General features: G+C 40.1%; 1 protein-coding gene across 1 annotated transcript in view; it reads right to left on the minus strand.

Moving 5' to 3' along the window:
• Positions 1 to 18,897, minus strand: part of DSG2 (desmoglein 2) — a 39,867-nt gene extending 20,970 nt beyond the window's left edge. Inside the window, exons 1-5 of the mRNA XM_081149547.1 lie at positions 18,773 to 18,897; positions 5,100 to 5,135; positions 3,559 to 3,693; positions 292 to 453; positions 5 to 149 (exon numbers count right to left, since the gene is read on the minus strand). Of these exons, the coding sequence (XP_081005673.1) occupies positions 5 to 149; positions 292 to 453; positions 3,559 to 3,693; positions 5,100 to 5,135; positions 18,773 to 18,811 (517 nt within the window). The 5' untranslated portion in view covers positions 18,812 to 18,897. The remainder of the gene's footprint in view (positions 1 to 4; positions 150 to 291; positions 454 to 3,558; positions 3,694 to 5,099; positions 5,136 to 18,772) is intronic.

Here is an 18,897-nt window from a genome sequence, read left to right on the forward strand (position 1 = left end):
TTACGGGCTACACTGAGCTCTTCAACGGACCCGACAAAGACATCCTGCGTGAACACTGGCTCGTTGTCATTGATATCAAGAACTTTAATGCGGAGTTCTAATGGTTTCTCCAGATTGTTTCCTCTTTCATCCAAAGCATAACCAGTGAGCTGAAATCATGGCATAAATAATAGAAGAGATTAGATTTAAGCTAAGGTAATTAAACTACCACAGTATCAAAAAATAAAACAAACCATGACTGTTACCAAAGGAAAAACTTCAAACTAATAAATATAAAATTGTTCTTCTTACCAGAAAAAATGGTGTTTCTTCTCGATCAAGAATGCTGGTAATGTTCAATTCCCCGGTGTCTTTATTAAAGACAAACACACCAAAAGGTGGCTCTGTGATCCCTTTTCCAGTGTATCTGTATGTAATTTTTATTCCTTTTTCTTCTGCAATATCAGAATGTATCTAACATATAAATAACAGAGAAATGCCTCAAGTTAAACTCTTTATAGCTTACATGCAAATATTTTTGAAAGAAAATTTCCCTCTGAAGTTGTCATTTTTTTAGGAGGAAGATAGGAAAACACAATTGCTCAAGAGCAGGTGCTGGAGTCAGAGAACCTGGGTTCTAATCTTGACTCAGCCACTCTCTAGTTACATGATACTAAGTTCCTTAACCTCTCTGTGCCTCAGTGTTCTTATCTGTAAAGTAGAGATACTATTGCCTACCTCTTAGGGTTGCTATGAAGTTAAGATATTCTTAGGGAGGGTATATTTTACATTTAGCACAGAAGGTAAAAATTGCAGGGTCAAAATTACCTTCTTAAATCTACCTGTCCTCTGGAAAGTATGAAGAAGGCAATTTCCTCCTTCAGACATCAATGAACCCATCATCACCCACCTGCCTGGTCCGTTCTTTGTCTTGAAACCTTGGGATTACACTTTCTTCCCCATAGGTTTCCCAACATGCACTGGGGCTGGGGGGTTGCTGCTGAAAATGACAAGGGCACAGCAGGCGGGGTTTCCAACCTCCTGCTACACCCGCTCTGCTTCTGGGGTGGAAAGGTGAACCGGAGCAGTCCCATGAGTCCTTTCCACTGAGCTTCTGCGTCCGTCCACCTGTTTCTCTTTCTCTTTCTTTGTGCTCCTTTTTCCTTTTTTTTTTCTTTTTTGGCCAGGTATGTACATTAATACATATGTGTATGTGTGTATATATATACAACATTATTTATAAAGAATATTCTATATTTTTATGTACTGATATTATATAATTTCACTGATGTTAAAAATAAAACAAAACTGTGTGATGTATGCACATTAGAGTATGTAAGTATACACATTCTTATGAATTTCCTAAGACCTAGAACATACTAAATTGTTGTCAATGTTACCTCTAGATGGATAATTTGTAAAGTTGGGGAAATTTAACAAGACTTTTTGCTTCTTACGTAAATTTTACTCTTAACAACTTGTGTAATTAAAATTAGAAGGAAGAACAGTTATTGTATATTGAACCCCAAAGAATCAATGCATTTTAGGTAAACCTCGTGAAAGAGTGTGTGAATGACTCAGATATCTCAGAAAACCAAACCAAACCAAAAAACTTAATTGCTTATACACATATTATGATGTAAAGCCATGATTAAAAATCTGGATTTTAGAAGGCTCTCATAAAAACAACCTGCTGCTGGAAAATGGAAATTGCTGTCCTCTGTTACGTAGCTGCTCTTTCGTTTAAGGAGCTCTTCGTGTATGACGTGTGTAAGATTGGAAAGATGAAGTAAAACCTGGATATGACTGCGCTGTAAACCAAGCTGAAATGGTGATGGGACAGAGAGATGTGGTGAGGCAGGGAAGGGAACTCTTAGGAGGTGACACTTGGGCTTGATGCAGAGAGATACTGCAGATGTCTGTGGGGAGGGGATTCCAAGCAGAGGGAGCAGGAAGGGCAAAGGGGAGGGGCTGGATGTGGAATGAACATGTATCAGTTTAGGTATGTAGCAGACAGGCGCATGGGGGCGGATAGGAGCTGAGGTCACAGAGGAGGAGGCCAAGGCCAATAAATCCCAAGTGCTCTGTAGGCCGGGGGAAAGAGTTTATTCCTTCCACTGCAGCAGGAAGCCATTGAAAGGGCCTCACTAAGGGGGGAACATGCTTTGATTTATCTTTCCAAAGGATCACTGACCACTTTAGCTGCTTTTGGGAGAATGAACTGTGGTGGGGGTCAGGGGTTGGGGTCAGGGGTGGCAAGAATGAGAGCAGGGATATAAAGTCAGGGCTCTTTTGGTAACACAGGTCAGAGATGACACTGACTTGGACTGGTGGGGTGGGGTGGCAGTGGAGAGAAGTGGGCAGATCTGGAATATATTTTGGGGGTAAAACTGGTAATATTTGCTATATTTTTGAAAAACTGGATGGAATTATAGTGCTATTTACTGAAATGAGCAGAATTTACGGAGAACACCTTTAGGGGAGAATCAAGGGTTGAGGTTTGCACATGAGATATCACCATATAATTTATCAAAAAATAGAACAATCTGAGAGTAAAAAGGGAGTTATTAATTATTGAGCCAGGACAATGGGCATAAATGAGGACTACCTCAAGCAGGATATATGGCCACACTATCTATTAGGTATCAGTTTTTTTCACTTTGGAAATTACTCTTCATGTGTAGGTGGCAGGAAATGCCACCCCGAAATATGCCACTTTGGGATAGGTTTATTTTGAGCTGAGGCAATTGAGAAGAAGCAGATATAAAAAAGCTCCCTGCCTTCCTCCTATTTGTCTAAAAGCAAGACATAAATTTGTAAAGGTGATCTCTCCCCTCTCTACCAAGGACAAATTTTAATTGTCACCAACTTTAGACTCTTATCAGTTTGGAGATGGTGCCAAAAATCCATATAACAAACTTTACTAACTAATCTTTTTTTACCATTAGTTTACTATATATTTGCCTTCCCACAATTTGCTGCCCCTACAAATTTAAGGTCCCCTTCCTTTGCCTTATCACTTCTTAAAAAATTTATTGTTCCCTTCCTAAGAAGCTATATAAGCCCAAATTCTAACCAAACCTCTGAGTTACTCATCTCTGGATACTCCCATGTGTTACATGTATAATATACACGTTAATAAACTTGATTGTTTTTCTCTTGTTAATCTTTCTTTTGTTAGTCCACCAGGGCCCTAGTCAGAGAACCTAGGAAGGTAGCTGGAAAAAGACTTTCTTTCTCTCCCTTGCATGTGATAATATCTTTGTTTGATTATTCTAACACTGTATACAAAGATTCAACTGGTGCTAAATCCCTTAACTCTTAGTTGAATCAAAGCCCCAAATTATATATATATATCTTCACCAATGATCTTGCATCTTCTAGAATGGGAAAGAGAATCTTAAAGTTAGGAGTTTCTGCTAAAAATTAAGCTTTGCTAATTTTCAAATACATCTGCAATATTAAAAAAACATTAAGTACACTATATCATTTTCCTTAAATTTAAAAGTAAACACAAAAGTCTCTTCCCACCACATTTTAGTAATAAGCATATATTTTTTGTTCCTCCTTAGAAGGTACCTTGGCAATCGGATTCTTTTTGGACAGATCCTCTCCTTCCCGAAGAGCCACAGGGGCAGTGATCCAGGCACGCTTTTGCCGCACTAAGTGAGTGTGTTTAGGAAGTAGCTTATTTTCATTTCTTGTGTTTAAGGCCTACAACAATAAAATATTGCCAAAAAATTATTAAGTGCCCTAAGACATGAGTATGGTATCATGTAATTTACTAAAACTTTCAAGATAGCTGTGCAAATTTCACATTTATTAAAAGGCTTCATTTTCAAAGAGGAAATGTATACACTCCAGCAAATTCTATAGGAGTTCAATAGATTCTCTCTAAGCCAGTACAGCAGTAGGGTTTAGTTTTTATCAGTAAGAAAAGATTTACCAGAGTGAAGAGTTTAAAAGGTTAAAGAATAATTCAGTGACCTTACAAATAAGCAAATTAAAGTTAACATGAGACTTTTTTTTTTCTTACTAACTGAAAATGAAGTTCAATTTTTCTGTGGTGGTTTATATTTTTAAAAAGAATTACTAAATGTTTTAAAATTAAATCTTCATAACCTATTGATATCAATTTGACTAAAACTAGTGAAAGTGTCAGTTAATGAATTTATTGTTTTAATGATTGGATTAAGGATTAAACTGCCTATCTTTTGTTTGTAGAACCTTTAGGTGTAAAATGATTCTATAAATTTTCAATTGTGCTTTAACAGATAATATAGATTTTATCCAAGGATAATTTCAATACAGCTGACCTGGTATCTTAAGATCAGAAATGATTATTCTACTAGGTTTCTCATTTTGCTCATTCTGTAGCCCTACATAACATGTATTTTATTTAGAAATATTTACACTGCTTATCACTAGGTCACTGATTTTTTTCTTTGCTTTTAGTTGAAAAATTCTTTTATATCTTAAAAAATTAAGATATTTAACAAAACATTAAATAACATTAAAGCTTACAATGTAAAAATGTAAATTTCCTTCTACATTTTCACTCATACTTCAGTGTATTCACTGTTAGCAACCGGATGAATGAATATATTTTATGACCTTTTCTTATGACCACACTTGCACATGTATTTCCTATATAAATGGAATATACTATACTTTCCATTCTGCACCTTGATTTTTCTTTAGTACTTAACCATAGACATTCTTCCATGTACCGTAAATTGTTGCACCACGCTCCTACTGATGGACAGATTGTTCCAAAATGCTGCATGAACATCCCTCGATATATGTTCCTGTGCAGCTATCTGAGTGGAAATACCTGGGTTTAAGGGAGTGTGCATTTTTAATATGTTTTTATTGATTTCAGAGACAGGGAGAGAGAGGGAGAGATAGAAACATCAATGATGAGCTGCCTCTTGCATGCCCCCCAACCGGGAATTGAACAGTGACCTCCCTCCTGGTTCATGGCTCGATGCTCAACCACTGAGCCACGCTGGCCGGGCTGGAGCGTACATTTTTAATCCGGATGAGGTACAGACAAATTGTCTCCCATGAAATTAAGCCTCTGAATCCAAAAGACAGAAGTAATCCCCTTGGTTCCTTACCTCTAAGTGGAGTGTATTTCCAAAGTTAAAGCATATCTGAAAAATAAAATTATTTACTTATTGTTTAATACAATTTATCACTTACTTATTTTAAATATTTTGTTAATGAATATCTTAGGTTATTACAGACATTAAAAACAAACAAACAAACAATGGTTTAACCACCACTATTCTCCTTTGTCAAAAGGAAACAATATTTACTTTTCCCCTTTGCCTCCCTGCCATGTCCGGGACTAGAGAGAGGAATCTACACTCTTTCTGCTCCACAATGCCTTCTCGAGGAAACTCAGAACACAACTAATATCTGAAACCCAAAACCAAAAGCTCTCCTGTTGAAATCTTAGCCAATCCCTGATGGTTTTCTCTTTACCCTGTGGTGTTCATCTCATGTTCTCAGGGAACCCACTTTCCTTTTCTCAAAGCCTTTAGTGTGAAATGCCCCCCACCACCCCAACTCTCACAGGTCATGCACATGACTGCCCATATTCAGACTTCCTTCCTCACCTTCCTCGGTCTCACTAACTTTTTTCTCTGATTCTTGTTAAGCACCGTCACATTTTGAACTCCATCATTACACAGAACTAAACACAGTTATGTCTACCCTAAAATCTGCACAGTAAACTCCTATCCTGCCTTTTGACATTTCCTTCACTTTTCTCTTGTCTTAATCTAAACCAGCACTTTCTAATTTGGTAGCCATGTGTGGCTATTTACACTTGAACTTAAATTATTTGTAATTAATAATTCATTTGCTCGACAGCCACATGAGGCAAGTGGCTTGAGACACTGCAGACATCCATCACTATGGGCAATTCTACTGGACAATACTAATAGATTATTGCCAGCCAATTCCAAAGATGCTGTCAGTGACTCAGGGATCCCTCATTCTCTTGACCTCCTAATAATCCTGCCTCACTTTTCTCCCAACTCTATATGCCTATAACTATTATTCTCTTTGATTCTGACTCTATACTGACAACACTGTTTGAGAGGGCCCCCAGTGGCTGATTGGATCCATCAAAGGTCCGTGCTCTCTAATAGCTGCTCCCTCCACAGGGTTGGTGTTGGTTTCTAGGGTGACCCTTTGTTTATGCTTTCCCGAGAGAGCCGGGATGACATCTGTCGTGCAGGTATCCCCTCTGTTAGTAACCTCTTTATTCTCAAAGATATGCTCATTTAGACCATAAATTAGTTGCCTTATTTTAGTCTCCCTTATAGTATCCTTATCATACATATTATTCCAAACTTCAGGACCTCATCTAAACCTAATTGCCTCCCAAATGCCCCATCTCCATATTGGGAGTTGAGGCTTCTACATATGAATTTTGAGGGAACACAAACATTCAGTCCATAACAATGTATAAGAGAATTTTGGCCAATGAGATAGTAGCAGGAGAGTCTGGAAAAATTATCCTCACTGATAAGAAGAGAAGTATATGCATAGCCTCTCTCTTCACCTGCTTCTGGAGATTGTTCAGCAAGGATGGGACTTGTGGAATGGCTAGTTATCTGTGACCATGAGCAGAAAGTTAACAAAATGGCAGAGAAGCCAAACTGAAACTATAACATCTTGGAGTTACTGAATTGGTCAAATAGGGAGCCACCCCATATCTCATCCATTTCTTATGCTATTAAATATTAAATATATTCCTTTTTATTTAATCCACTTTTAGTTGGGTTTTATTACTTACGACTGAAAGCAATCTAACTGATATGCCCACTTGGTATGGTTATTATATAAATTAAAAAATAATACATGTGTTTTTATTACAAATGACTGGCATATAAGCAGGCACTCAGTAAATAGAATTATGATGGTATTACCTCAATTCCAAGACTTGCATTTTCCTCATCTTAAAATTTCTGGAATTGCGGTTTATTCATTCATGCCTTCAATTTCCTGAGCTCCTGTAATGTGCTAAGTAGTAGAATGTTCTTATTTGTTGGAGAGATAGACAAATATAGATTGTGATAAGAACTATAAAGAAAATTAAAGCAGGGACAGGGTGGTAGACAGTAATTCAGGACTGTGAGGAGGCTCTCAGAAGAGGTTATATCTGCATAAAGACATGAATGGAATGAGGGGGCAAGTCAGACAGAGCCCTGCAAAGGGCACAGCCAGGCCATGGAGTGGGAACGATAGCAGCACCATCAAGGTGGGTGCTGCTAGAGGACAGTGAGCCAGTGGGATGATGTCAGGTCTTTTGGGGTGCTGGCAATCTTATTGAGGGAGAAACATCAATGATGAGTCATTGATTGGCTGCCTTCTGTAGGCCCCCCACTGGGGATCCAGCCTGAAACCCAGCCATGTGCCCTGACCAGGAATTGAACCACAATCTCCTGGATCATAGGTCAATGCTCAACCACTGAACCACACTGGCTGGGCTTATTTCTTAATCTAGTTGCTGGTTTTAGGGTATGTGCAGTTTGTGAAAATCCAGTAATTCAGTACACTTGTGATATGTGAACTTTTCTGTATGGTACACTAAAAAATTACAAAAATTTGTGTGTATCTTAAAGGTGAGGTTGTCTTGGAATCTACGAAATAGTTCTGTTTGTTTTATAGCACCGATTGCAGTAGCTTGTTTTCACAGACATTTAATAAGGGAGGATGGACTGAAATATTTGCTCTACATTCATTGCACAAAACCGCAAGAGAACTGTACCAACATACTGTCAATTGTGGAACTGTTTATTTAATTTAAAAAAGTTAAGATCTTAACTACTCTTTTCTAAAGTACATCATTTAATGTTTCCTTGGGACTCTGTATCTTGTAAAACACATTCTTAACTTCAAGCAGTGTTTCTCAACTGGAGATTTTGCACACCTCCCACTCCCTCACTTGGGAAATTTGGTAACATCTAGAGACATTTCCGGTTGTTTAATCAAGGTGGGGGTGGGGGTGGGGGTGGGGAGGTGAGTGCCACTGGCCTCTAGTGGGTAGAGATCAGAGATGCTGCAGGTCTACAATGCACAAGTCCCCCACACACACCCCAAAAGCATTATCTAGTTCCAAAGGGCAATGTGCCAAGGTTGAGAAATCCTGGTTTAGACCAAGTTTCTCTGACTGGAAATTACTGTGGTAACTAGGGTCATGAACGTGCTACAAGTTCCACAGGACCATGAGGATTTATGAAAATTTCCAAATTGGTAGCATACTACAGGCAATACAAATGGAACCAGTGACATTCTCTGTCTCTGTCTTCCATTCCCACTCCTTCCCACTTCCCTTGGAAGATTTCCAGGTCTGGAAGTGCAGGTGACCTCCTGGAGGGTTGCTGTAAAAGGGCTTTTCAAGCACTGGAAGGATGGCCGGACGAGAAACCACTATGGTTTCTCCCAAGTATAAAATCTGTTAACTTTTTCCCCATAAGAAACTTGGTGATAAAAAAAATGTCACATGCAACATGCCTTTAAGACTGAAGAGGAAAAGTAAGCTTCTAGTCTCTGAATCCAAAGGCTGGAAGACGAACCAGATAAATCCTTCAAACACAATCCCAATTTACTCATTTTAAAAAGTAAAAAAAAAAAGTCTACCCTTGAATCCTGTGCATCCTGTAAAAACTGGCTTTCCTGGTAACTGGCAAGGAAAGAATTTGGCTTGGGCAGAGGCAGGAGGGAAGATGAACCATCACTGCAACAGTCCGACCAATCAATGTGCTCTTTGTTCCCAAGGTCAGCACCTTTAAAAATATTTCCTGTTCTGAGCTCACCTTGATGAGTTTAACAAGCAGAGCCCAGGAGGGCTGAGGAGGTACTGGATGGCAGCTCCTCCTGGCTGCCGGCTTCTCGGGAGGGAGTATAAAATTTCTTATTTTATGGCTAAGTATCATAACTTATTCATTAAAATCTCAACTCAAAAATCCAACTTATAAACGACCCACACAGAAGTATAATTTATGTTGCAGCCACACTCAACAGCTAATTTAAACAATTACATTTTTGTTTTCACAGCTGCTGCTTCAGAAAAGACTCAGCCAAGAAAAGCAGTATTTTGAACTCTGAATTTGAATTTTAGATAGCGAAACTACGTACTTTAAGTCTAACTGCAGTAAATTATATGATTTATCATAATTTTTCACCTGCTCTTCCAATGTCTGGGCTAATCTTACTGTAACAGATAGGATATTGGGTGACTCATACCTCTTTTAGATTCAAAGAGGACGATATTTTCTTTGGAAGCATTTATTGGCTCAATGCATTTTAAAATATGAATTTAGTTATGCTATGACACGGGTGAGGTGTTAGATTAGGTACATTCTAACTTCAAGCTGAGTTTTGTATGAGCGCGGAAAGCTCCTGCTTTGTCCTTGGTGTAAGGAACAAAGACAAATAAACTGAAGGCCCCGAAAAATCAACATTTTTTTACTTAGTGTCGATTTCTTTGGCCCCTAAACCATTTAAAAAAAAAAAATGAGACAGGTAGTTAATCATACTTTTAACAAGTGTTAAAAGTAAGCTTTTAAATATTAAATCTTTTCTACCCTCAATTAACTTCTTTTTTAAAAAATTTATTTTATTTTTTTCCATCCCCATTTACCCCCTCTATGCCCTTCTCTTCCACCTCCACCCCCTCCCTGCCACAGTCACTACACTGTTGTCTGCGTCCATGAGTTCTTTCCTTTTTTTCTTTTTTGCTCAATCCCTCCAACCGCCTCCTCCCCCCCGACTGTCAGCCTGTTCTCTCTGAGTATGTCTTTATTTAGCTTGGTAGTTCAGTTTGTTCATTAAATTCCACATACGAGTGAAATCAGATTAATTTGTAATAGGGATGTTAACAGCAGTTCTCCAAATTGAGTGGCATCAGAAGCACCTTGTTAAAACGCAGATTGCTGGGTGCCACCTGAGAGCTTCTGATTCAGCAGGCCTGGGGTGGGGTAGAAGAATGTGCATTTCTAACAAGTTTCCTGGTAATGCTGATGCTGCTGGTCTGGGATCACACTTCTGAAAACCAATGTGTAAAACCACAGAGTAGCAAAGGCAAGGGAAGAAAAGAGCCTGGCTAATCCATAAACTGAATAACGAACCCTCATTAGAGACATGTGTGAAATAACAGATTCTAAATCAGGAAATGAGCAACTGAGTTATTTCCATCACAAGATTTTCCACTTTCCCAGTAAAAATCAACCACAACAGGACTGCTTTAGATAGTGTTTTCACCTGATTCATACCGCTTCTCCTAGCTTCTTTTACTTAATCCTGAGCATTTTTTGAAATATGTTACCATTTTATTAGTATGTATTTTTTTAATAACTATATATTCTAGAATAAGGGAAAATATAAGTGTATCTGTATAATTCATCTCATATAATTTGATAGACAAAAATGATAGGCTGTTTCCAGGTTTTTGCTGCAATATATTCCTAAAAATTACACTAAAAAAATAGAATGAAGAAAAGCAGAGCCTCCCCCAGTTCAAGAAAGAGAGAGCTTCAGACTGTGCCTTTTCACCATTAGATGGCACTGGTCTACCAAGAAGGCAAACTTCAGAACTGCCAGAAATTGGCCAACAGTTGACTCCCAGGTCCACGGTGGAAACAGGCATTTTGGCCTAAAATAAGTGGATGACAAAATCGAAAACAGTGAAGACCAATGGCTTTTTGAAAGTTGTATGAATACTTCTGCAGGAACTTATCTGTGAAACTAGACACACCTTAATTTACATTTCTTCTCTCTTTTCCTTGCTAGCCTTCTAATTTGTAATGAACTAAACCAATTATCTAGTCCCAGAAGTTCAGGCCTTACTGATGACAAACCATAGAACACTGCTGTAAAAGGAGGTCACAGCAGTGATGCCTTTGGATTGACAAGAGGCATATGGTGTCGGGGGATCTGGGTTCTATCCAGCTTGGCCCATTAGTAACATTCACTAGATCCAGAGATGAGCATACAGTGGATGCTTAAAAAATGTCAAGTTCTCTTCCCTGTACTTCTGTTCCCTTGCTGTAAGCTAACTGACCATGAGACAAGTTCATGAGCACCTAGAAGACTGTTTGGCACATAGTGAAAGCACAGTAGTAACTAATGAATGTATTAAAATCAAACAAACATTTATCACTCAACCTACCTGGGCATTAAATATTTCTTGTAAACAAATGAAATTCGGAGTATGATTCCAGCTTTTCTAAACATAGATACTTTAATTCTTAAATTTTTAAAGAATACTTCTGTGTCCAAGGCATTTAGCTAGTTTATATCCTGCTCTGAAGCAGCTTCGATTAGGAGGAGATAAAGTGTAAATACATTACTATAATAAGAGGTAGAAAAACTTAATTGTGTGAATGATAGCTGCAAAAACAGTTCTGAGGAGTTGGAATTGGCAGACGTTACTTCCTGCCAGGGAAATGAGGAGAGGTTTAGGGCAGGAGGTGGCAATGGGCTTGACTTAGGAGAGCAGGATCTCCGTCTATGCAAGCGGGAGGTGGAAGGAAAGGATCCGCTTCAAAGGCAGCAAGCGCCAGAACTTGGACACTGAGGGCAAAGATCAAGAAGTGTGCAGTTTGGCACCTAGACTATGTGATGGTGGCAAATAAAAATAAAGACAAAAAGGTTGGGCTAGGGATCTTCACTGATCCTGTAAGGAGTGGGGGAGTTATTGCCAGCTTCTGATTGGGAATACTAGACCTTCAGAGCACTAGACCTTCAGAAGGATTTTCTGGCAGTGCTGGGTAAGATGAAAGGCAGAAGATAGTAATAAGCCAGAGAAATAATGAGGATGGCAATAGAGTACTGGCACCAGGATGGGTGGGTGGAGGCAAGTCTTTATGGGGCTAAATTCAGCGCTTGGCCATGCCCCGTATGTAGAAGACAGAAGGAGTCACAGGGCACACAATTTGAAGTCTGAGTGGCTAGAAGGACGCGATTCTCAGAGCAGATTGTAGAAATGTGAAGCTCAGATGCTGGGGATATCCTCTGAGTAGGGAGGAGAGAGACTGTACAGTACAGAGGAGGGCACTATGGCCCAAAGATACGCAAGGATTGCACGCACACTATCCTAAGGGCAGCACCCTCTCAGCAACTCCTGTCGCCTCACACGCATACCTGATGTGTCTCCTGGTGATGTGTGTACAGCATACCCCCCTCCTGTGCTTTATTTTCTTGTGGGCTTTACTCATGTTACCATTAGATGATGGTATAAGTCCTGGAGTTAAAGCTTCCTTCACCCTAATCGCCAAGCTTTGCATATGATAAAAATCTCAATAAATTTAAAAAATAATTTGAAATGAACAAAAATGGTGTAATGTCATATGTGGTCAGAAAAGAGGGTGAGGACCACTGCAGATTCCTCGAGGGTAAAAGAGCCCCAGCAGCATACTGTGGGAGCAAAGGCAGAAGGTGTTTGAAAGAAGAGATAACTGACAGTGTTCAAGACGATGGTGGCTGAGTTAGGCCCTTGCCCAATTTCTGAGTACTTTTGGAGTCTAAGGAAATTGGATCTCTAAGGAGGGAGTGGGCACAAACTATTTTAAGTTTATTGTTTTAGTCTGCACGGTTGGGAACTTGAAATAACGAGATGGAGGTATTTTAGAATAGGGGAAATCTGAACTCTCTTCTCTCCTCGTCTCTATGCAAATCTGCCCTTTCATTGCCCAATTAGCCAGGCAGCACCTGCTTGGCTGATGAAAGTAATTTACATAACGGTGTGATTTTGATATAAGACCTAAAAAGCATCTGGCACGGAGCAGGTGCTCAAAACTATTTGTTGAATAAATGAATGTGTATTGAGGCTTACTCAACTGAAGAGAGATTCACATTTTCAAAAGAGGACAGAGATAAGTAAGATGAATCCCTCTCACTAGTGATCCATCACTGTTTTCCAGTGGAGGTTTCTACTGGCATTTGTGATAGGAAAAATCATGAGCGGCCAATTCTTCTTGAAGGGTCTGCAGATTGCAAGTTTACCATCCCTGGACTTGGGAGTACTAAATACCAAACTGTCCCTTCCCCACCCCTGTGCCCCCCTCCCCAATGTTTTATTTGAGAGCTCCTGCTCCCAAACCCATGCTCCTGCCAGGCCGTATCCTCCTTGCACTGTATTCTCTGGGCTTCCCTGCCTGTCTTTGATTCAAGTTCTGGAATGCCTTCATTTCGAAAAACAATAATGAGGCAAAATTGGACCTAGTCAACTACTCTCTTTTTTCTTGACTCTTTCCTGAAAAACTCAACCAAAATCTATCTTTTCATTTTCTTAATGATTTGAACACCTCCCTAAAAACCCTCACTTGAGTATTAGCCTCTTGTGGCTTCTCTTGGTATCAAGTAGAGTGCAGATTCATCTTTCTACATGTCATTCTCTTATTTTTCCTTACTTTTCTATGTTCCAGCTACAACGAACTCTTCCAGTTCTTCCAAGGAACCACGCACCTGCGTCTTCAGGCCTATGCATATGCTCTTCTCTCTGCCTAGAACATTCTTCTTCCTCCTCTTCATATACCATCTCACCAATTTATAATTATTCTCAGATCTTGGCTGGAATGCTCAGTGCCAGAGCTCCTTCTGTATGTTCTATGGTACTAAGTGTTCTTTTATCACAACTCTTCTTACCACTACCCATGTGGTAATTAGCCACTGGCTTGTTTACTAGACTGTAAGCACCATGAGGGTAGAACATGGCTTTTTTGAGGTCCCCAGTGATCTAGATCATTGCCTAAGACCAAGTAGGGTGTCACTAAATAGTGGTCACATGTGGTTAGTTTCTACATTATTTTTGTGTGGGGGCATTACTCATCTTACTATAGCCTTTGGTATATATCTGGTGCTCCAGCTTCCTTCACCCTAATCACCAATCTCTGCATGATAAAAATCACAATAATTTTTAAAAATAATTTGAAATAAACAAAAATAATGAATGTCATATGTAGTATACATCTGATACTTTAAGATAAGTTTAACTGAGGAAACAATCTTTCATATGTTTGAAAATGTTATCAGCCATTAAAATTTGTGACACATTGACAGAAAAAAAAAAGCTTTGATTAAGAAATACTCAAATTGATTTAAACTCATTTATGATTTCAATTGAGGTTTCTGATTTTACTACAATTTGGCAGTTTTAAAAATACCAATCCCTAGTTAATGTGTAATTTCTTTCCATATTAATCTCTGTATGCTTCATTTATGAATAAACTATTTTGCAAAATTTAGACTGGTAACTGTCATTCTTAGACATGTCTGATAATTAATGAGAAGTTTCTATCAATACACATTTCTGGATCCCAGCCTTGGGGATTTTAATTTAGTTCATCAGACATTTCTAATGATCAGGGAGAATTCAGATGAAATGAACACACATGTCTTTTTGTAAAATTCTTTCTCTAAGTTTATAATTTAAAAAAAATCTGTTCAGAGTTGCCATTTCCCCGTCACCTATTAATTTTTAGAAACAAAAAAAATGTGAAATTATGCATTTCTAAAACCCCTGGATATGATAACTGATTATTTGTATGGGCTTCAATATTTATCATCTAATATATACTTGAATTTATTCTAAATTCTTTTATCCAGTTGCAAATTAGAACACTGTATAACTGATGTTATCGATAATATGAGTTGAATTGTGTTTCTCAAAAGAAGATAAGTTGAAGTTCTAACTCCCAGCATCTTAGAATGTGACCTTATTAGGAATAAGAGTCTTTGCAGATTTAACCAAATTGAGGTTATTAGTGTGAGCCCAACATGATCAGTGTCTTTATAAAAAGGGGATGTTTGGATACACACTCAGACATGCACAGAAGCAAGACAATATGAAGAGATATAGGAAGGATGCTATGTGAAGACAGAGGATTGAAGTGATGCATCTACAAGGCAAGGAACGCCAGAGAATGTTGGAAAACCACCAAACTCTAGGAGGAGGCAAAGAAGGAAACCTACAGGTAGCAGCAAGAGTATGGCCCTGCCAACACCTAGATTTCAGACTTCTAGCATGTAGAACTATAAAAGAATATATTTCTGCTGTTTTGAGCCACCCAAGTTTTGGTACTTTGTTATAGCAGTCCTAGCAAACTAACACTAGTAGATAAAACTGTTCATGGTACACTTTGCTATCACTGAATCCTTAAAATGCAGTTTGATTTTAAAGGACAGGCTTTATTAGTCCAAGGCAAAATCGAGATAACATCAGAAAAATCTCTCCCTCGCATGCTCTTTTTGGCAGTCTGGTGAAGTCTATGGATCCCTTCTCAGAATGTTTTTAAATTTATAAAATAAAAACCCATCAAATTATGAATGAACTTAATTATGTCAAATTAGTTATTATTAGAATTTTAAAAAACCAACCATATTTGTGATGCAGTAATATCATGCACCTCATTATCAATGCATTAAATAATAAGATCTAGTATAAAGTCTATTAGTGATGAGGATGGTATTTTAAGATAACTATAGTATGGTGTAAAAATATTTGTGAATTCTATTATGACAAAGTCACAGGTACTGTATGTTAATGGTATTGAAATGTCTTTCCTACACTGATAATTTAAAGGAATGCTAAATTTCAGTTAGAGGTTAGTGAAAATAGATATATAACTTATTCCCAGCCATGTCTAAGGACCCTCTAAATTTTACCTATGGACAGGAGTTTGTGGATCTCAGGTAAAGAACTCCTTAAGAGGAAAGATTCTCTGTTTTCATTCACAAATTATCTCTTTTTTCCATTTAGATGGAGTTGGCCTAAATAACTGTGGTCATTATGTGGGTATCACTCAACATCTCCTTCTGGTGTGTCTTCCTAAACTGCAGGGGAAAGCAAAAGCGCACATATCACAGACTCCCTTGCAGCTAAGTTTCTGACTGCAATTTAAGTTCAACCAATCAGTACTTACATGAGATGTGAGAAAAGGAAGTGAAGCAGGAGCTATATGGCTGCTGTTTTGCTGGCAAGCATTGGATGTGAATGTATTTGGGTTTTGGAAGCAGTCTTATTATGGAGCTAGAGTCATGACCCACTAGAGTCATGGGTGCCAAGAGGCAGGGTACAGGTACATTTCGTTGGTATGGATCCTAGCAGTTGTGGCGTGGTTCTGGGAGTTGGCAGCAATAGAATCCTAATCATGGCAGTTTCCAGGCTGCGAGAGACAGTGTGCTTCCTGTTCACAGGAGACGCAGCCCCTCCCAGAGTGCTTGGGTCCTGCAGTGTGACTCTGAAGTCTTACTGATAGCACAAACTGTAGTCTATTTCCTCAATCTTTCCTACACTTATGAATCAACGAAATGTTCTGAAATAAGCCTCTTCTTGCTTTAACTAGCTAGTGTGAATTCTGTTATCTGCAAATGAACTCTGACTCATAGACTATAATTTATATTCCCTTCTATAAAATACCTAGTTCCTTAAGAACTACTTCTGTCAGATGAGTTGCCTTCCATTCTTTACCAAAGACTGTATAGATGTCCCCTGACTTACAATGGTTCGACTTAATGATGGTGCAAAGGTGATAAGCATTCAGTAGAAACCACACTTCAAATTTTGAATTTTGATATTTTCCTGGGCTAGTAATATGTGATAGATAATCTCTCGTGATGCTGGGCAGCGACCTAGAGCTGCATCTCTCCTTCACCCACAGGATCGCAAAGGCAAACAACCGATACTCTATAGCGTAGAGTAGTGCACCACATACCAATGTTTTGATCAACAGTGGACCACATATACAAGATGGTGGTTTCATAAGATTATAATGGATTATAAGCAACAAGTTTGCAATGTTGAAAGAAAAGGCTGGAACTGACTACAACGAAGTTCAATTTACTGCTAGCTCTGGGTGGTTTAAATAGAAGAGGCTCGGCATGCTACCTGCCATGTGCCCAACCACACAGACAGGCACACACTTGCGTGCACACTCCCTCCCCTTCCCTCCCAGTCCTGTTCCTTCCTCTCTCTCTTCCCCCCTCCCTTTTATTATTTCTCATCTCAGGCAAAAGGTTAAACTGCCCACTGCTCTTTGACCAAAAATAAATACATTCTAATTTATATCACAAAACGCGCTGTAGAAAATACAAAGATCTGTCCAGAATTCTGCTCTGCTTCAGTTAGAATCACTTTGAAACATATATATATTATTGATTTTTAGAGAGGAATGGAGAGGGACATTGAGAGAGAAACATCAATGTGAACGGCGGCCTCTTGCACGCCCCCCACCAGGGATCAAGCCGGAAACCAGGCCTGCGCCCTGACCAGGAATGAAACAGGCTACCACCATTTGGTGCACGGGGCAACGCCCAATCAACTGAGTCACACTGGTCCCGGCAGTTACAATCACTTTTTAAAGAACAATTATTGCCAAACTGAAGTAAAAATATGAAATTGCTAAAGTAAAAACTATGCTTATTTACCTCTCTCTCTCCAACTGTATTTAAACTGGCCTGCTTGTTATATCATTTGAGGATAAAGGGTGATTTCTCTCCTTTGAGGAAAGGAATTTGATATTTACCTCTAAAAGGGGCCAGGTGCCCTGTTAGTTTGGCATTTACCTTCCTTTGCCAGGAAATCTCACGACGAGGGAATTACTTGCTCTGTTATGCTGGAGATCAAAACAAAACCTCAAAATTATGTCTTAGAAAAGCTTTATTAACATAACCAATTTGAACTGAAAGCTGCCTCAGTGACTTGGGCTAGCTCTGGGTGGTTTAAGTAGAAGAGGCTCAGCATGCTGTCTACCTGCCCCGTGCCCAACCACAAACGAAATGGATAAACAGGGCATGGCAATCACCTGCGTGCCCCCGCTCTGGGCCCCTCGCGCGAGCCCCCGACCCGCAGGCTGCAGCGGTCCTCCCTCCGCACGTATCCTGCTGGATTATCATCTAAATCATCCCTTTATGAAACCCCACTTAGCAGAGCCCTATACACCAGGTACATTTCTATATCACGTGCAAGTCCTTTAACAAAGAGAAAACACATATCGTTTAGGATCCAGCTGGAGCCTAAGACATGGAGGCGTGGAGAATGAACACCGGTTTCCAGCGGCTGAAACCCTTTTCCTTAAGGTTAACCTCTGAACACCCCGCTTGACTGTGGCTCTACACTTTCATTTTCTGTAACCCTTTAACACGAGACACAAGACTATTACATGTTATTTTTAACAGTAGGAAATTGTTTTAAAAATAGCTTTGTAAGCTTTAAGTCAAAACTATCTTCGTGTGGGTGATTTTTAAAAACACACACATGGCTTTAATAAGCAAACAAACAAAAAAACTCTGTAAAATACATTTTTTGAACAGTACATTCAGCCTTGTTTGCTTTTGCAGTCGAAGAACACAGGTATTGCCGCGGTGTCCGGTTCCCGGCCGTGCGCGCGCCCGGGGAGCCGTGGGAACCGGGGCGAACCTGGAAGGAGGCTCGGCCGCCGCCTCCATCTGTCTCCATGTTTCCGCTGGAGGCTCCAAACAAAGCCCCAGGTCTCCAGGGAAGGTGTTCCCCGCTGCGGGGCCCTCCACACCCACAGATCACAACGGAAAAAAGGAGTAGGGCTTGGGCACGGCGGCAAGAGCTGAACCGTGGACAGATTCCAACCCGGCCGGCTCAGCCCGGGCACTTTTCCCGAAGCCCCGGGGCTCGAGCGCGCCGCCGCCCGCCCAGCCCTTTCCCACCTCCGGGCACAGAGAGGGAGCGCCGGGCGGGCGCGGCCCGGCGGGCCGGGCGGGCGGGGGCCTGCCCGGGTCCGCTCCCCGCCGGCGCACTTACCAGGAGAAGCAGCAGGGCGCCCTCCGCGCGCCCCGCCATCGCGCCCCCGTCCCCGCCGCGCCCTCGCCTCCGGCCGCTCGTCCTGCTCCGCGCAGCCCGCTCCGCAGGGTGCCCGCGGGCGCGCA

The sequence above is a fragment of the Miniopterus schreibersii genome (assembly GCF_964146895.1).
Source record: "Miniopterus schreibersii genome assembly, chromosome: 10".
NCBI lineage: Eukaryota > Metazoa > Chordata > Mammalia > Chiroptera > Miniopteridae > Miniopterus > Miniopterus schreibersii.